The 18,932-nt window shown below is 42.0% G+C and overlaps 1 protein-coding gene across 3 annotated transcripts in view; it reads left to right on the forward strand.

The window, feature by feature from the left end:
- The window catches only part of LOC135219814 (thioredoxin domain-containing protein 16-like), a 439,137-nt gene that overhangs the window by 389,355 nt on the left and 30,850 nt on the right, over nt 1-18,932 (forward strand). For all 3 annotated transcript variants that reach the window (XM_064256898.1, XM_064256899.1, XM_064256900.1), the window contains exon 18: nt 3,874-4,085. In XM_064256898.1, coding sequence (XP_064112968.1) covers nt 3,874-4,085 — 212 coding nt within the window. The remainder of the gene's footprint in view (nt 1-3,873; nt 4,086-18,932) is intronic.

An 18,932-nucleotide genomic window follows, 5' to 3' on the forward strand; every position in this document is an offset into this window, starting at 1 on the left:
TATAGAGGAAAAGGAAAAGTAAAACCTGGAATGCCCATTAAGAGAATAGGCAGAGAAAAAGGGGGGATCCCAATAGGAATTGTTTGGTCGGGGGTCGACTTCAGAATTTTCACAAGGAATGGAAGTGTTCTCTTTGTGGACCCAACATTTCTCTTTGTGGACCCAACATTATTCTTAACGGACTGGGGTGGAAATGGTCTCACCCCCCTCCACCTTTGAAAGGGTGCTTTTAAAAAACCGCTCTATGAAAGATTACGTGCAGAAGGCCCTCTTAAAAGGAGCCATAGATTAACATTCTTACATTCGTCACCAAGCACATCTCTTCAGTGTTCCCAAAAAGTATTCTTGAGAATGAAGGGTGATCCTCGACCTGTCAAAATTGAACAAACACATTGTTTGCCAAAATTTTTGAATGACTACTATTGCCCAAATACATTGTCATTCCAAAAGGGACCTGGACAGTTTCTATTGATCTGAAAGATGCATATTGGCATGTCCCTATTGCTGTTCCCTTCCGCCTCTTCCTAGGGTTCTGGATAGGAAAAAGTACATACTGATTGAAGGTCATGCCTTTCGGGCTAAACATTGCCCCGAGAATCTTTACAAAATTGGTGATGGTGGTAGTTCAGGAACTCAGGAAAGAAGGAATACATGTGATAGCTTATTTAGATGACTGGTTAGTCTGGGAAGCCACAAGAAAAGTGTGCCTGAAAAACCTAGGAACAGTAGTCAACAGACTCCAGTCAAAAGGCTTTATAATAAATTGGAAAAAATCCCGCATCGCACCCAGCAGACATTTTCAGTGCCTGAGAATGTGTTAGGACAAGGTTCACAGCCTTTTGTATCTTCCCGTCAAAACTCGGAACAGAATTAGGAAAAACCTCAAAAGGTTCCTGACACAGCCCATTGCTTCCAGACGGCAATTAGAGCGCATGATGGGTCTGCTACAGTTTGCATCTATAACATATCCAATACTCTATCCAATACTCAGGTTGCAACTGAAGATCGTGAGCAAATTTTGGATGTCACATGCAAGAAAAAGGATGCAAGACAAATCTCACAAAATGCATCAAAAACTTGGGGAGATACTTCAGCCATGGACATGATAGGAATCTCTGGCAAAACAGGTCAACCTGACTCCTCCATCTGTAAAAGTAACAATACACACAGATGCCTTGTTAACAGGTTGGGGAGGACATTGGGAGGATCATCAGGTAGTGGGGAGGTGGTCAGCTACTCCAGGGAATTGTCATATCAATTTACTAGAGCTGATGGCTGTCTTTTTGTCTCTAAAGACTTTAAACTCAAACCTCCAGAACAGTCACATATTCTGCTGGTTCTAGACAAGACGACTGCAATGTCGTGCATCAAAAAATTGGGATCATGCTCACCTCTTCTCATTATGGTAATGTTAGCCATTCTTTGGATGGCACAGGAAAAGAAGTGGCATTTGTCTGCAATTGCCTTTACAGGGTCTCTCATTGTAATAGCAGACTCTTTGTCAAGGAATACGACAGCCTCAACAGAGTGGTCATTGGACAACCACTCCTTTCAAATAATATACAACTTACTTCCACAATCAGAAGTGGCCCTGTTTGTCACATACGAGAATCACAAACTCCCTGTATATTTGTCCCTGAATGTGGACAATCAAGCCATAGCAAGAGATGCCTTCCTACAGGACTGGAACAACTAGAAGACGATATATCTTTTTCCTCCATTGTCCCAGATTTTGAAGGTTTTGAACAAGCTCCTAACCTTCAAAAGAACAGCTTACCTAATAGCCCCAAATTGGCCGAACAGGCATTGGTTCCTACTACTTCCACAGTGGACGAAGAGGTCAATTCCATTACCATCCGCTGTACTATCCCAGAAAGTAGGTGGGAAAGGCGTTTACGCATCCTCATTTTAAAGCCGGGACCTTCATGTGTGGATTTTTAAAATATAATCTACTGTGAAAACTACTCGCCCAATATTTCAAAAACTACGTACATCATCTATCCGTCAATACCAGTCGGTATGGAGAATATGGTTAGATTATATATCCAGAATGAGAGCCCAATCGAGATTTCTATAGAAATAACAATGAATTTTCTTATACACCTATTTGAAGACAAACATCTTGTAGTTACAACAATTATAGCATATAAGGATGCATTAACAGAACCCTTGCTTTATGGATTTGGGATTGATTCCAACATAAAAGTTGTCACTTCCCTTCTGCGGTCCTTTTCTTTACAGAGACCCGCTCCCGAAAGACTTCCAATTACTTGGTCCCTGAATAAGGTACTCAAACTTTTATGTAGTCCTAAATTCAATGGACCTGATGTAACCACCACATGCATGCTTCAAAAAACAATCTTCCTGGTAGCATTAGCATCAGGAGCATGTATTGGTGAATTGGGCTCTCGTAGATGGGGACGATATATTGCACAAACTGCTGATAACAAGTTATTGTTATCCCCTGGTTTATCATTCCTGGCGAAGAATGAGAATCCTTTAAAGAAGAAATCTATTCTTATTAAGTATAAAGTTAAGCAGTAAAATGTAGAAATAAACAGTTACTAGCATTTTAGTTTAAGGGGTAGTACTGGGTATTTGGCAGATATAAGCATTTTTACATTTCTGGGATAGCTTCTGGAACCTATTCCCACGTAAAAGTGGGGGAGCACTGTATTATCTGAAACTCTGTTGATTACTGAGTTACAGTGGATGGGGTATATGTTGATTCAGGTATTTCAATAGTTTTTTTTTTATTAAAAAAAGAAATTTGTTTTTTAAAGTCTTCAGTATTTGGCATATTACAAAGATCATTGTGCTTAATACAGATAGCAAGCATTATCTACAGCAGTAATTGTATAACTGACTATTTTCTCTCTTTTATATTTGTGCTTCGTTAGTTTGTTATTTTCAATAGTTTTGTAGTACTGTGTTGTATTATGTTATTATAATGTTTTATTATGGGTAGTAGAATGCAAAATTTGTAAATGATATGTTAGGAATTAGTATGTACCTTTTATCAGTAATAACTAATTTCAAAGCTTGGAGTAAAGTAACACCATTTTTGTTATTCCATTTTAAAATCTTTTGTACAAGGAAAAACCTCACAAGAAAAATCTAACATAAGCTTGGCATTCTGTAGAAAATGTGAACTTATTATTGTCAATGAAAGTAGTGAAGTATCAATTTTTACCAACTGAATCTTCATGAGCTTTCCGCTCACAAATTGTATCATGTTTTCTTTGTTTAATCATCGTCTACAGTGCTCAACAGATCTGCTTCTTCCTCTTAAGATTTCCTCAGATTCATGATCATCTGTGATAAAACCTGAAGTAAAAAAAATGATCTAAGCAAGATTTGTATGTAACTATAATATAATACACCACCATATTCCCTACTGTCACTATCTGATTATTCAGGTCCACTGCAATTAGTGTCATTTCCAAATAACAGCCTCTGCAATAATGCATAATTAAGAGAAACCTCCTCTCTTCATGGCATTTTGGTTATTGAAGGTCTGTCCCTTGTCTTGAAATTATCCTGTAAGTTGAAAATCAGTTGTTGGTATTTTTTGATAGAATGTAGCCAAAAGCTCAATTCATTGATGAGGAAACACTATCTGTAACAAGCTGCTTATCAGGAAACAAAAGAATTGTGACTGAAGAGTTAAGTCCGTCATTGATGAGACTTTAATGACTTGGGAGATCATTCCTACACAGTGAAATGGTAAAAGAAAAGTTTGGATTTTTTCTTGTTAATGTGAATTTAGCATATCTGTGTACTATACTGCTCAGTTTGTAGTCACTTTTAAGATTTTGTACTCTAATGTGCATGCTGTTTGTTGTATTTTAATGTAGATTTTCTGCTTTTCAGAGAAGACCCTTTGGCAGAGAAATTAATTACAACCTATCAGTTAACAGCCAGCAACTTCAATTTGGTTGCTGTAAATTGGAAGCATGTTGGTGAGAATGAGGCAAAAGAAGCAAGGAAAAATTGGGCTTACGTCTACACATGTCCAGACCTCTCTACCCAAGCAGTCAGGCCTTGGTTAATATCATTAAAGGAAGGTCTTTTGAAACCTTCAGGTCAGTGGCTTTAAGTGGTAAACTCAAAATGTTTGTACATAAATTTGTATTTCCATCAGGACAGTACTTTTTTGTTAGCGATAGATTACTATTATTATTATTATTGTTAAAAAATATCCACAATTATATATTAAAAAATATATTTCTATGTAAAAATAGAACAAAGACTTTCGAACACCTGAACAGTGTTCCTCATCAGTGTAATGTTAAAATGTAGTGAAGAGGATAGTTTCCTACCGAAGAGCATCTAAAAAGGTGGGCAGGGCGAGAAAATAACAGCCCATCATCGAAGTGCTGGTTTGTGTATTAAGTAATCCCAAACTCAACAGGCAGTTGCGCCAACCTCCTCGATCTCCAAACCTGTGAAGTTGCTCCTGCTTGTACTGCATAGGTGCCATAGTCGGAAACATCCACAGGGACGTCGGCTATCTGGAAAGAGAGGGGAAGAGGAAGCAGAGCATCAGGGTTCACATGGGCAACATCAGTTTTAAAATTAAAATCTTTCAAGTATTGCTTGGCAATGAAACTGTTTATAAAAGGGTCTTCATTTGTAAACAACTTATTATCTTCAAAAGATATTCCCATGTTTATAGCGGCGCCTTCAACTAATCTCACGTGAGAATCGTCGCTTTTAGAAAATTTGTGCACCACCCCGATTGATTCTGTGGTCTAAATTAAAACTATGAGCCACCAATGCACTGCCCTGTGCATGAAGATCAAAGGCCCTTCTGTGTTCCCTTAATCTTACCTCTAATCCCCTACTGCTTTCCCCATAGTAACAACCATTGTAATCATGACATGGAACCTTGTAAACACCGTTATTTCGCTTGGTACTGTTATTGTTCTTTGTAAGAGCTTTTGCCAAAGTGTTTTTGTAGGTATAAACAATTTCTATGTCCTTTTGGTGCTTATTTATATAATCACCTTCTTTTGAGATTTCATTGTTAAAGGGCAATGATACACGTTTCTTGTCTTTCACTTCCTTATTATCTTGACCAATGTAAAACTTCTACGTGTCAGTCTTTCCCAACTCAGGATGTCTTAACAAACAGAGGGGCGTCTAGAGGCAGGCAGTATAATGTTAAGACCTCAAGTTTGTAGCTATGAAAAATACAAATTGTCTTAGAAAATTTATCATTTGTTCATACGCGAACAAACCTTCGGTCTTAACAATAGGATAGACTCATACTTGGAGGTAGGTACAAGTCATCCTAGACTGGCTGGGGGCCTACCCACCAGTCCAGCTTCCAGAAGAAATGACTTCTGGAGAGGGACTGAAGCCCGTTGAGAAGCTAGATAAATTGATATCTAACCACTCAGATGCTGAGTGATGTACAATGATATATGGGAGAGCCATTGTATAGGGAACCAAAGAGAAATTTTGACTGTCTAATAGCAAACCAACACACCGTAGTTTGTACTACTCTCAACTCCTCCTTGCCTAGGAGTGGAGCATATGCTACTGAATAGAAGGTTTGACATTTGCATGTTCTTTTTATTCTCTTTCTCTTTTCTCTTCTCTTTATTATTAGTCAGTCTTTTTTTTGGTAGCCTTGGTTTGTATTTGTTTCTATTGGCTATTGTTATATGGGATAACCTTCATCTATATTGCTTTGTTGTTGAGTTTTTCTTTTCTTAGGAACTTATTGTTATATTGTAAAATATTTACACTGGACTTCTGCAGATTCTGAAATCAGATTAATTCGTTTCCTTTTATTTATCCAGTATTTGCATGGATACTTATGATGGGACTCGGGGCAAGTTAAACACCACTTTGTTTATCTGACTTAGTATTATAACACACAATTCACTGTCAGTACACACAAGTTACACAGGTTGCAGAGGTTCCACTGACACAACCTTTGCATCCAGTTTTTAGTTCCTAACTGATCTTCTCTGAGACTTCAAGTGAAATCTGAACCTATCCTTTCAATTTGGCTCCTCCCTAATTTCTACTAGGAGTGGCTTTTCCAACTTCTGGTGCCACCCCTATATGAATTTTACTGGTTGTTCTAATCTATCGTAACCACCCACTGGAGGTATCAAAGTTCAGATTTTCCCCTGGAATCAACACTATTTTGTTTTGGCAAAGTTGCTGGTGTGTTTTCTCATTTTTCAAATAGCTATGACTGCAATCTGTTCCTACCACACTTTCTACCTTCCCTTCGTCTTCATCTACCATAACTCTACTAGTAGATTTCCTAGCTAAATTTCCCTACATAATTATTTTCCCACAGACTTCTTCATTCTTAACAACACTCAGCCACCTAAACATAGCAAAGTGTCCCTAGAAATACTTATACATAAAAATACAATGTTAAAAGTAAGTATAAATGGCAATATGTACAACAATGTTAGAACATCAGTTACCTGAAGGCAAATTCTTAAGCAAAGTCTTAATGGTGTTGAGTTTGTTAATAACTAACACTGACAATACATATGAAAGCTAGTATGGTGAGTACTAACAAAACAACATTTACCATTGACATGATGGGTGAAATGTCAGTCTTGTACACATGGAAAAAAGGATTAGCTGCTTCAAGTTTGTTGAATGATTCTAACTCAAGTTTGGACAATTTGAAATCTTTGACATGTTCAAAATGATTTATGTGGCTAGATAAGTTTAAGGTGTAAGTAGCAAAAATGGTAGGTTTATAATACAAATAATTCAAAATAATTACTTCACAAGATGTCACAAAGGATTTGATATTATTAAACATTATTTGTGATTGATTATTCCTACAAATGACTTTAGCTGTTACTTGATTCTGTGAAAATACTACCAATTCATCATACAATATTTGAGCTTTGAAATCATAATTGTAAGGGATATATTCACAGTTATTCTCACCATTCCTGTCATTAATCAAATCATCTATGCAATACAATTTGTTAAGTGGCTCATAAAAACTCTGTACAGTGGTACCTGGAAAGGCTCAACTTATGAAAAACTCGAGATACGAAAGCAAATACGAAAAATTTTATGGCTCTACATACGAAAATTGTTCAAGATATGAAAGGTTGTTGCTGTAAAGTCCGAGATTCGCCCGGACCACCGATAACAATTTTGAAACTTGCGCACCGCCAACTGAGTAGACTCGCCACCATCCTCCCGCTCTCCCATTGGTTCCTGATGCTAGTCACCGCCATGAGATCCTTCTCTCCTATTGGTCAGCATCCCTCCCATGATGCATTTACGTGGCGGCGTGGTTCATCGGCCACTGCACAGCATCATCTGTATCGTGCGCACATGGTATTTGTTCGTTCTAACGATTTCGTTTATTAACGTAAATTCGTTAGTGGTTTCGTTGTACGTAGTATACTTTATCGTGTTGTGTGAGAACTTTACTACATACGTATACGTACTACTTAACTATGTATAAACTGTACGTATACGTACAGTTTATACATAGTCATGGGTCCCAAGAAAGTAGAAATTCACGGAAAGAAGAGGATGCTCTCTTTGGAGACGAAGATGGAGATTATCAACAAGTATGAAGCTGGTATGCGATTGAGTGTGATCGCCAAGGAATACGGCCGAAATCCGTCGACAATAGGCACCATCCTTAAGCAGAAGGATGTCATCAAAGCAGCTACACCTTACAAGGGTGTCACTATTTTGTCCAGCAAGAGGACCCACGTGCATGATGAAATGGAAAGGCTTCTTCTTGTCTGGATAAAAGACAAAGAAATCGGTGGCAACATGATAACGGAGACGGCAATCTGCCATAAGGCCAGCGATATTTTTGGCGATTTGATTGCCCAGGCCGAAGACGACAGAGGAGAAAGGACATCAACACCAACCCCAGACTTCAAGGCTTCGCATGGGTGGTTCGAGAAATTCCGTAAACGGACTGGCATCCATTCGGTGGTGCGGCATGGGGAGGCTGCCAGCTCGGACACGAAAGCGGCCGAAGCCTTCAAAAAGACGTTCTATGAGATGATGATCAAGGAAGTCTACAGTTCTCAGCAAGTCTTCAACTGTGATGTGACTGGCCTTTTTTGGAAAAAAATACCTCGTCGGACGTACATCACGCAGGAAAAGAAGAAGCTACCCGGGCATAAGCCTATGAAAGACAGGCATACGCTCGCACTTTGTTCCAATGCCAGTGGGGATTGCAAGGTGAAGCCCCTTCTTGTCTATCATTCTGAGACTCCTCGAGCCTTCAAGGCCCACAAAATGCTTAAGGAAAAGCTTCCAGTGATGTGGAGGGCTAATGCGAAAGCCTGGGTAACGAGGCTTTTGTTCACCGGGTGGGTAAATCTGTTTTTCAGCCTGACAATGAAGAAATTCTTGGAAGAGAAACGCCTCCCTCTGAAATGCCTGCTAGTGTTAGACAATGCCCCTGCTCACCCTTCTGCCCTCGAGGAAGATATCCTAGCGGAGTATTCCTTCATCGAGGTTCTTTATCTTCCGCCTAACACCACCCCTCTCCTCGAGCCCATGGACTAGCAAGTGATATCGAACTTCAAGAAGCTGTATACGAAACATCTTTTCAAGAGATGTTTTGACATCACTGATACCACAAACCTCACCTTGCGTGAATTTTGGAAGGAGCATTTTGATCTCGTAATATGCATCCAACTCATCGACCAAGCTTGGCAGGAGGTTTCGAGGTGAACCTTGAATTCCTCGTGGAGGAAACTCTGGCCTGATGCCGTATCTGCCCGAGACTTCAAGGGATTCAACGTGGGTGAATCTGACGCAGATTCAGAAACAGTCGACGATCCTGAAACTGTTTCACAACCAGATCTTGATGAGATTGTTGCACTCGGCAAGTCCATGGGCTGGTTGTCGACAAAGACGACATCAGTGACCTTCTCGAGGAGCACCAAGAGGAGCTTACGACGGATGACCTAAAGGAGTTGGAGGCCATGCAACATAACGTCGTTCAAGAAGAGTTCTCTAGCAGTGGCAAGGAGGAGGAGGAGGACCCTATGACAATGGCAGAAATTAAGAATGCTCTAGCTGCTTTTCATAAGGTGCAATCATTTGTAGAAGAGAGACACCCCAAAAAGGCTTACACAGGTCGTATGCTTGCGCAGTTCGATGACGTTTGCCTGAGTCGTTTCAGGAACATTGTGAAAAGCAGGCAGAAGCAATCTTCCTTGGATAGTTATTTTTTAGAGGCCTTTAGTAGGAGTAAGCAAACAGGAAGATCCAAGTGATACCACAAAAATACAGAAAGTTGAAAGTGGTGAAGAAATTGAAATTTTGTAAAAAACATAAAGTATAAAAAGTAAAAACAAAAAAATGTAAAAATCAAAAAAAGAAGAAAAAAAAAATTTAATTTTTAAGTTTTTTGTGAAGTTAAGTGTTAACGTTTTCTGCCATTTGTTAATGTGTTTCGTAAAGTTTAGTGTTAATGTTTCCTGTCATTTCTGGGCCAAGCCCATGTCGCTTTGTGAAATATCCTTTTAGTTCATATTTCTAAGGTAAAAATTGCTAACATTACCAGAGAAAAATCAAAATGGAATGTCAGAGTACTCTGACTCGCTCACCCTAAACAATAGAGGGTGTTGGTATGGTTTCTGGGGCGAGTGAAGCCACTACCACGGGCCTCTTGTCATTTAGATATCTCCTTCACCAAATCCCCCTGCTAGAGAGAACTGATACACAGCCCGCGTCAGCAACTACTACTACCAGCGCTCCCACGCCAACATCAGCGCCTCTAGCGGCCATCCTTTTCTGTTGGCAGATTTTACACGCAACTGTTTTTATTTGCTGTGTGTTTTTTCGCTTACTTTTTGGATTTATCCTTACGATGGAGCTTCAAGCTATTGCTGCAACTAAGTTAAGTACTGCCTAAGTGTTTCATGTAATTTTAGCCAGTTAGGGCCCGTTTTATTACCTTTATTTAGGTTTTATGACTGTGCCCCCACCGCATGGCTACAGGCTCACCTACCCAGTTCGCCTCGTGTAATTCTTTTTCAGCTCCTGCGGTCTCCCATACCGTAGTAGCTGTCCTGTGCAGTTTTTATGATATGCCTTTGTGCCGTGCAAGATTCTGCTATTATTTTGCTATTATTTTGATTTTCATTTTGTACTATTTAGGGAATCTAGCTCGATTGAGCTCGTGCCTTTTTACCTTAGCTCAGTGTTCATGCATGCATGTGCCTTTGTCTAGGTCTGTTAGGCATTTAGGACACATGTCCTTTTCTCCTAGTCCTACCACCCTGGCAGTTGCCCTCCGTTCCTACGTACCGGCAGAGCCCAGCTCCCAAGTGGTTAGGCGCTCTCCCTCCCGGGTCGGTTTTCTAGCCTCTCTAGGACTTTTCTTTCTCTTTTACTGTGATTCCCTTCTTTTCTATTATATTGCAATTTTGTTGTAGCATGTTGAGACGGTTAGAGTAGCCTGGGCTACCTCTTCGTCAGGCCTACCGTCCACGTGGTCCTATCACGTTTACGGTGGTCCAGGCGATCGCACTGAGCCACCGGCTCAGTACCCCTCCCTCCCTCCCCTCCCTCTACGGGGGTCGGGGAGGCACGTTCCGCTCACTCACGTTGCTATGACAACACCCGAGCTTTCTCCCCTCCTCCCCTCTCCGGAGGGGATATGGGAGTCTCGTGTGGGGGTAGGGTTATATATATTTATATCTTGTCATACCGTTCTCTCCTTGGGCTCCACGGGGGGTCCCAGGTGCGCTCGGGTCAGACTGGCCATCTGGCTCGTCCGCGCTCGGGAGACCCTAGGGTCCCTATCGCTCTCTCTCCTACCCCCGGTAACCCCCCCCCCCCTCTTCTTTCCCACCGCGCCAGCGTCGGGATCGACTGGTTCCGCCAGCTCTTTGTGGGGGGGTGACGGAGAAGAGCTCCATACATGCTTCCTATTATTATTGTTATTGTTTAGTGTGAATTCCGCTAACCGGCGGAGCACCCACTCATTGGGTTCTCCTTCGGTTTGCGAAAATTTCTACGGCGGAGCTATGCTCCTCCTTGTCTATTTATTTTATTGTTAGGTTAACTTTCTCTTGTTTCTCCCCGCCGTACTTGTACCACCCCGGCGTTGAGTCTGGTTGTTAGTTTGGTGAAACTCCTTCTCCGGCGTACCAGAACCTTCTACTAGCATACTTGACCTATGGACTATCAAGAGAACAGGAGAAGGTTAACATATAATTCTCCGCTCTGGCATATGGCGGAGTATTATATTTCTTAACAGGCTAGTCCCGTTAACTAGTGTTGATACTCATGTATCTGTCCACTTACAGGCTACCAACTGCCAGGAGTCCGGCTGTAACGCCGTACTCCAGGATCCCTGCGGTCATGAGATCTGCAGGACCCACGCTGTCTGCGCCATCCACTTCGGGGACTCAGCGGTATGGCACCACGAAGCATGCTCGATATGCTACGAGCTAGTTGAGCAATTTACCTCCGGTGTAAGTTTATAACGGATTCTTTCTGCTGTATAATAGAAATATATGAATGTTCATGAATTATGATGACATCTTGACATATGTGGGCCATTCTTCAGCCTTTCTTGAGGCTTAAAATAACCTTCTCTTCCAGGCCTCCGCCGTGAAGGACGCCGTGACAACCACCCTGAAGGCCTGGGTCGGCGGCTTCGGAAAGAATGTAGCGAAGGGGCAGCTGTACATCTTGGATAAGGTATGGCTCTCCGCCTCTTCCCCGGAGCTAAACCTACTCCTTACGTTGACCCGACAGTGGCGGCCCCGTACATCTCGTCTATCCAGGTCCAGGTGGCCCAGGCGCTGGCGGCCCAGAGTAATCCCGAGTTAGCAGACAACGTGGCGACCCTAGACCTCAACCTGGAACCGATGGCGGTAGGTGACCCAGGTAGTATGTTTGTTGAGGCAGGTTTGTTGGGGGCCCAAGGGCTTCCCTTGGGTCCTTCTGGATCTTCTTCTTCCCCTGTCCACTCTTCTACATCTTTCCAAGGATTTTCAGAGAGTGAGATTTCGGTCAGGCCGAAGTCCACTCAAGCTATCCCCAAAGTAAAGGGGAAGCGAGAGACGAAGACCCTAGAGAAGACAACGTCCAAAAAGACTATGTCTTCTGAGTCTCATAAGTCTCCGGCTCACCATCCCGGAGCAGAGAGAACGAAGTCATCTTCGTCCTCACACTCAAAAGGGTCTAAAGGTAAATCCTCAAAGGATAAGGCTCAGGCCTCTGGTGATCCTCAGCCTTCTACCTCTACTGGGACGCGCCCAAAAACACCTACAGTGTCTTAAGGATCCAGCTCCTTTCGACACAGACGCATTTGCTGCGAACATTATGCAGCAAATGGGCAGTCTGGTGGGCAACCTAGTGCAGGATAAATTTGAACAGATGTTATTGCACATCTCGACATCCTTTGAGGAATCTGATCAGTCCATTCGAAACATTTCAGAAAGACTGACCAATCAAGAGAACCTCATGGCGGGTCTCAGAGAGAACCCTCCAACAGTTCTCGCACAACCTACCGCAGCCGTCCAAGCTATGCCAGATTATGAATCCCTACCTCCCTTCTCTGCTAACAACCCATGGAGGGTAGCAGTGTACGCTCCGTTTAAGGACAGTATTCTGACGCTGCCAGACTGTGGCACTCGAAGAATAGAGGACTTTGAGTTCCACCCCGCTGATCTGCAACCTCCATTCATGGGTTACGCCTGTCTTACAGAGACGGTGATGAGGAGGGAGGACAGGATCCCAAAGGAAACTGTCATCTACAGCCGGGATCAGGCACAGAGGGAGTGGCTAAGGAGCTTAGACGACTTGGACTGCGTTAAAACGAAGCTCCAGGCGTTTAAGAGCCCCTTTACCATCTTTGTAGCGGACGGAGAGACCCCTACTCCATTCACCACAAAGTTAGCAGAGCTGACTATCCAGGCCGCCATGAAGGATGAGCCTATGCCGCAGCTCCGCAAAACGGAGCCAACATCCCTCCTGTTTCCCAGCGCTGAAGACCTTTGGACAGACCTACCATCCACTTTCACGGTAGGTAAACTCAAGCCGGACTGCGCAATAGTGCAGTTTAGCGAGAGACTCCCTAGATTACCTGACAATCTGATTCAGGCGGAATTTGATGCCAGGTCTAGACTAGGGAGAACGCTGAATGCCTTGGTAATGACAGAGGTTGCCGCAATAACTTATGGCAAGGAACCTCTATTCAAGCTTTTAGCCAAGGCTCAGACACATACAGTACAGTGCGACCTTTACGACTTCGTGGTCGCACGAAGACATTGTAGGAAACGTGCTGGAGGAGGCGACTATTCGCCACGAGCCTAACAAACTGCTCGCCGCTCCTATCTGAGGTGCTGACCTCTTCCCAGAAGCTCTGGTGAATGAGGTTCATCATGAGGCCACAAGGCTGAACCAAAGCCTTAAGGTCCGTTGGGGCCTTTCAGTTAAAAGGAAGCCTGAGACTTCTTCGGCATCTACTAAGAAGTCGAAGAAGCCCAGGAAGTTTACTCCCTATCAGGCTCCTCAACAACAACAAATGGTCCAAGCAGTGTCGGTCTCTCAGGTGGTACAACCTTCCACCTCGAAGAACCAGGCTCAGCCTATCCTATTCCTGACACCTCAGAACCAACCCTCTACCTTGTTTGCTGTCTTGGCGGCCTTCAATCCAGTCTTCGGAGGCCAAGCATTCCAAACTTTTAACAAGTTTGGTAGAGGAAGCAGGGATAGGGGTTCATTTCGCCAGAGAGGTGGCGGAAGAGCTCTTATCAGAGGTAAACACTTTCGTGGGGGACGTGGGTCTCGGCCGGCCCCAAGTCAGTGAGAACCCTCAGGTAGGAGGGAGACTGTTCCTCTATCGACACAGATGGGGGTTCAGCAGTTGGGCACAAAGTATTGTGTCCAAAGGACTAGGGTGGAGCTGGATCAAAGGTCCCCCTCCATCCAAGACCTTCTATCAGCAACCGACGACGGAACTGACAGAGTATGCCGAAGAACTACTTCAGAAAGGGGTAGTATCAAAAGTCAAGCATTTAAAGTTTCAAGGTCACTTGTTCAGTGTGCCAAAGAAAGGCTCAACCAAACGAAGAATAATCTTAGACTTATCCCGTCTAAACTTATTCATTCGTTGCAACAAGTTCAAAATGCTGACTGTCTTGCAGGTGCGGACCTTACTTCCCCGTGAGGCCGTCACCACCTCTATCGATCTTACAGACGCATACTATCATATCCCAGTAGCGAGACACTTCCGCCCGTACCTAGGCTTCAGGCTGGGAAACCAGGCATTCTCATTCAAAGTGATGCCTTTCGGGTTGAATGTGGCACCCAGGATATTCACAAAGGAGGCGGAGTCAGTAGTTCAACAACTAAGGTCTCAAGGGATAATGGTAGTAGCGTATCTGGACGACTGGCTTGTTTGGGCAACAACCGTCGAAGATTGCCAGAAAGCTACAGCCAAAGTAATTCAATTTCTGGAATATCTGGGATTCCAAATAAACAAATCCAAGTCCAGGCTGACGCCGGACACCCGCTTTCAATGGCTAGGCATCCAATGGAACTTGAACTCCCACACTCTGTCAATTCCGTCGGACAAAAGGAAAGAAATAGCCAAAGCTACAAGGCAATTCCTCAAGTGCAAAAAAGCATCAAGGAGAAACCAGGAAAGAATCCTAGGTTCCCTACAATTTTGGCGTTCGAGAGCAAACAACAAGTCTCGGGACAAGTTGTCAGCCATTCCGCCAGTTCTCCGCAAACATCTCCGCCCCTGGGCGGAAGTCAAGAATCTGTCCAAGTCAGTGCCTCTTCAATTCCCCCCTCCGGCGTTGGTTATTCACACGGACGCATCTCTAAGCGGGTGGGGAGGATACTCTCAATTCAAGAAAGTACAAGGGACTTGGTCCCCTCAGTTCCGCCAGCTTCACATAAATGTATTAGAAGCCATGGCAGTGTTCCTCACATTGAAGAGGCTTCTACCAGCCAAGAACTCTCATATCAAACTGGTACTGGACAGTGCAGTAGTAGTACACTGCATCAACAGGGGAGGATCCAAGTCAAGTCATGTGAACCATGTCATGATAGCCATTTTTTCACTAGCAGCCAAGCACAAATGGCATCTATCCTCCACCCATCTAGCGGGAGTAAGGAACGATCAGTTCCACTAGAATCGGAATGGTCTCTGGACAAGCTCTCATTCCAGTGGATATGCCAAAGGGTCCCCGGCCTCCAGGTGGATCTTTTCGCATCACAATCGAACCACAAGCTCCCGTGCTATGTGGCTCCCAACCTGGACCCTCTGGCTTATGCCACAGATGCCATGGCCATAGATTGGAATCAGTGGAAGAAAATATACATCTTTCCTCCAGTGAATCTTCTATTGAAAGTCCTGAACACACTCAGGACTTTCAAAGGACAAGTTGCTCTAGTAGCCCCACATTGGCCCAAGAGCAACTGGTTCCCTCTACTTCTGGAATTGGGTCTCCGCCCTCAACGGATTCGCAATCCCAAGCTCTCTCAACAAGTACAAATGAGGACTGTGTTCGCTTCCTCAGGAATTCTCAAAACCCTAACTTTATGGACTTCATGAAGTTCGCGGCTAAGAGAGATGCAAATATCGATCCTCAAAATATCCTCTTCTTAGAATCGGATAAAAGAGAATCAACGTTACGTCAATATGACGCAGCTGTTAAGAAACTAGCAAATTTCGTGAAGGAAACACAATCTCGAACCATGACTACTAACTTGGCTATTACATTCTTCAGATCGTTATTTGAAAAAGGTTTAGCAGCCAGTACTATTACTACTAATAAGTCGGCTCTAAAGAAGATTTTCCAATTGGGCTTTAAAATAGACTTAACAGATTCTTATTTTTTGTCTATTCCCAAAGCTTGTGCTAGGCTCAGGCCATCAGAGAGACCTAGCTCAGTTTCATGGTTCTTAAATGATGTTCTCAGATTGGCCTCAGACACTGATAACAATTCATGCAATTATATATCTTTACTAAGGAAAACACTCTTCCTTTTAAGTCTGGCCTCAGGAGCCAGAATATCTGAACTGTCGGCTCTCTCCAGAGATCCAGGCCACATAGAATTTCTCCCATCAGGAGAAGTTCTCCTCTTCCCAGATAGAAAATTCTTGGCCAAAAATGATGACCCCTTGATGAGATGGGCCCCTTGGAAGGTACCCCACCTTCCTCAAGACCCTTCTCTATGTCCAGTAACCACCTTACGAGCTTTCCTCTCAAGGACATCTACTAGATTATCAGGTCCCTTTTTCTTAAGAGAGAAAGGTGGCACTATTTCCTTAAAAGGAATTAGACAGCAAATCTTGTACTTTATTAAGCAAGCCAACCCAGATTCCTTCCCTAAAGTCCACAACATTATAGCTGTAGCCACCTCAATTAATTATTTCCAATATATGAATTTCAGTGATCTTAAGAAATATACAGGCTGGAAGTCACCGACAGTATTCAGACGACATTACCTGAAATCCTTAGAAGCTTTAAAATTTCCAGCAGTGGCAGCGGGAAACACAGTTTCCCTTGACCCTGTCTAAGTAGTTAGCCATAGATCCAGATCTCCTTTCTACCTGCCTCACTTACATCCTTCCTGCGACCCTGCCACCAGGTTCACCACTAACCTATAAGCCTTAGTTGCAAAGGCTATAGAGTGAGGTTTTCCTTATTTTTTTTGCTAGGAATCCTCACATTTGTATATACTTGATATTGTATAAATTACCGTATTTCTGGGCTCAGTTTGTGTCGCTGCGCGAAATAATCCTTTAATCCATTATTTCTAACTTAGTCATAAGAATAATTCAACTGATCTGAGTTAATTTAAGTGTAAATTCACTAATTTGTAAATTTTACAAGATTATATTCATTTTTAGTTATTTTGCTCTTATTACTTTCCTTATTTTGTTTTCTTTTTTACCAAGCTTGTGGCCATTTCTCTGGTACTATTTCTTAAAGCGACACGGGCTTGGCCCAGAAAAGGGATTTTGACGAAGGAAAAATCTATTTCTGGGCAAGGGCCCGTGTCGCACAGTGAAATCCCCCCCTTTTTTATTAACCCCACCCTTTAGCCCAAGCTTGGATCTCTGACATTAAAGGATGGCCGCTAGAGGCGCTGATGTTGGCGTGGGAGCGCTGGTAGTAGTAGTTGCTGTGTATCAGCTCTCTCTAGCAGGGGGATTTTGTGAAGGAGATATCTAAATGACAAGAGGCCCGTGGTAGTGGCTTCACTCGCCCCAGAAACCATACCGACACCCTCTTTTATTTTGGTTTTTCTCTGGTAATGTTAGCAATTTTTACCTTAGAAATATGAACTAAAAGGATATTTCACTGGGCGTCACGGGCCCTTGCCCAGAAATAGATTTTTCCTTCGTCAAAATCCCTTTTTTAATGTGGTTCGTAAAGTTAAGTGTTCAAGTTTTCTGCCATTTGTCCTCCTCCTCTGTCGCCACTTTCGGAGATCGCCTCACTTGAAAGGTAAGGTTCCACATTTTACTACATACGTACGTATGTACCATGTACACTAATACACTTTATTTACACGTATGTAGTACATATTAGTAGTACATATGTAGTTTAAGTTAGGTATTGAATGGTCCAAATTGTTGTATTTCATTGTTTATTGGTCAATTTAGCTTTATTATAAAATTTACTGGGGTGTTTTTGTAGGGCTTGGAAAATTAGGCAATTTATATGAAAATGTGGTTCAAGATACTAAAAAATCAGGTTACGAAGGCCGCCTCGGAACGGATTAATTTTGTATCCTGAGATACTACTGTATGTTAGTGTGTATCATGTACTTTTAAGTCTTTTACTTCGTTAAATAATTATGTACATAAAGTTTACCTCCAATTAATGTAATATTTATTATCATATATAAAATTTTAGTACTTTTAATATCTGTTTACTTCACAGAATTAGGTAAAATTTGGAAGTGTGTGGGGTGTCTGTGTTGCTTGTACTTTTGTTTACAATGAATTTGAAAAAGGTGTGTAGGTGGTATGGGTATTTCGTGTGTTTTTGGGTTCTCTATAAATCTCTGACAGATTTTTATATAAATATGTTTATAGCTTTTTAACCCTTAAACGCCGGAGCGGTAAAAAAAAAAATGTCTCCCGTGTGCCGGAAGTGTTTCAGAGTGAGAGCGGAAGCGGAAAAATTTTTTTTTTTCAAAAAATCACAGCGCGCTTAGTTTTTAAGATTAAGAGTTCAATTTTGGCTCCATTTTTTGCCATTGGCTGAAGTTTAGTATGCAACCATCAGAAATGAAAAAAATTATCATTATCATATATAAATAATGCGATATATGATAGCGCAAAAACGAAATTTCATATATAATTGAATTCAAATCGCGCTGTGCGCAAAACGGTTAAAGGTAACGAGTTACTTTTTTTTTCGTTGTAATGTACACTAAATTGCGATAATTTTGGTATATAACACATTGTAAAACAATAAAAGCAACACAGAGAAAATATTATCACAAAATGATGCATGAATTCGTAACGCACGTACGTAAACAAATATTTTTTTCAAAAATTCACCATAAATCTAAATATTGTCCTAGAGACTTCCAATTTCTTTCAAAATGAAGAAAAATGATTGAATATTACTATACTGTAAGAATATTAGCTTACAAATGCAGTTTTCGACCATATCTGACTAGGTAAAGTTGACCGAATGTAGAATTTTTTATATATATATTTTTTATATGCAATTATTTCGGAAATAAGAAAAGCTACAACCTTCAAATATTTTTCGTTTTATTCTACATGAAATTGCGCACATTTTCATATATAAAACTCTATGAAATGCCTAATATGAAATGGAGCAAATATTCCGAGAATGGAACATACGCATTTCGGAGATTTGTGGCGGAGAATCCGCGCGCGGAGGGAAGGAAAGATTTTTTTTTAAATTCACCATAAATCTAAATATTGTGCTA

Source organism: Macrobrachium nipponense, chromosome 1 (genome assembly GCF_015104395.2).
Source record: "Macrobrachium nipponense isolate FS-2020 chromosome 1, ASM1510439v2, whole genome shotgun sequence".
Lineage (NCBI taxonomy): Eukaryota > Metazoa > Arthropoda > Malacostraca > Decapoda > Palaemonidae > Macrobrachium > Macrobrachium nipponense.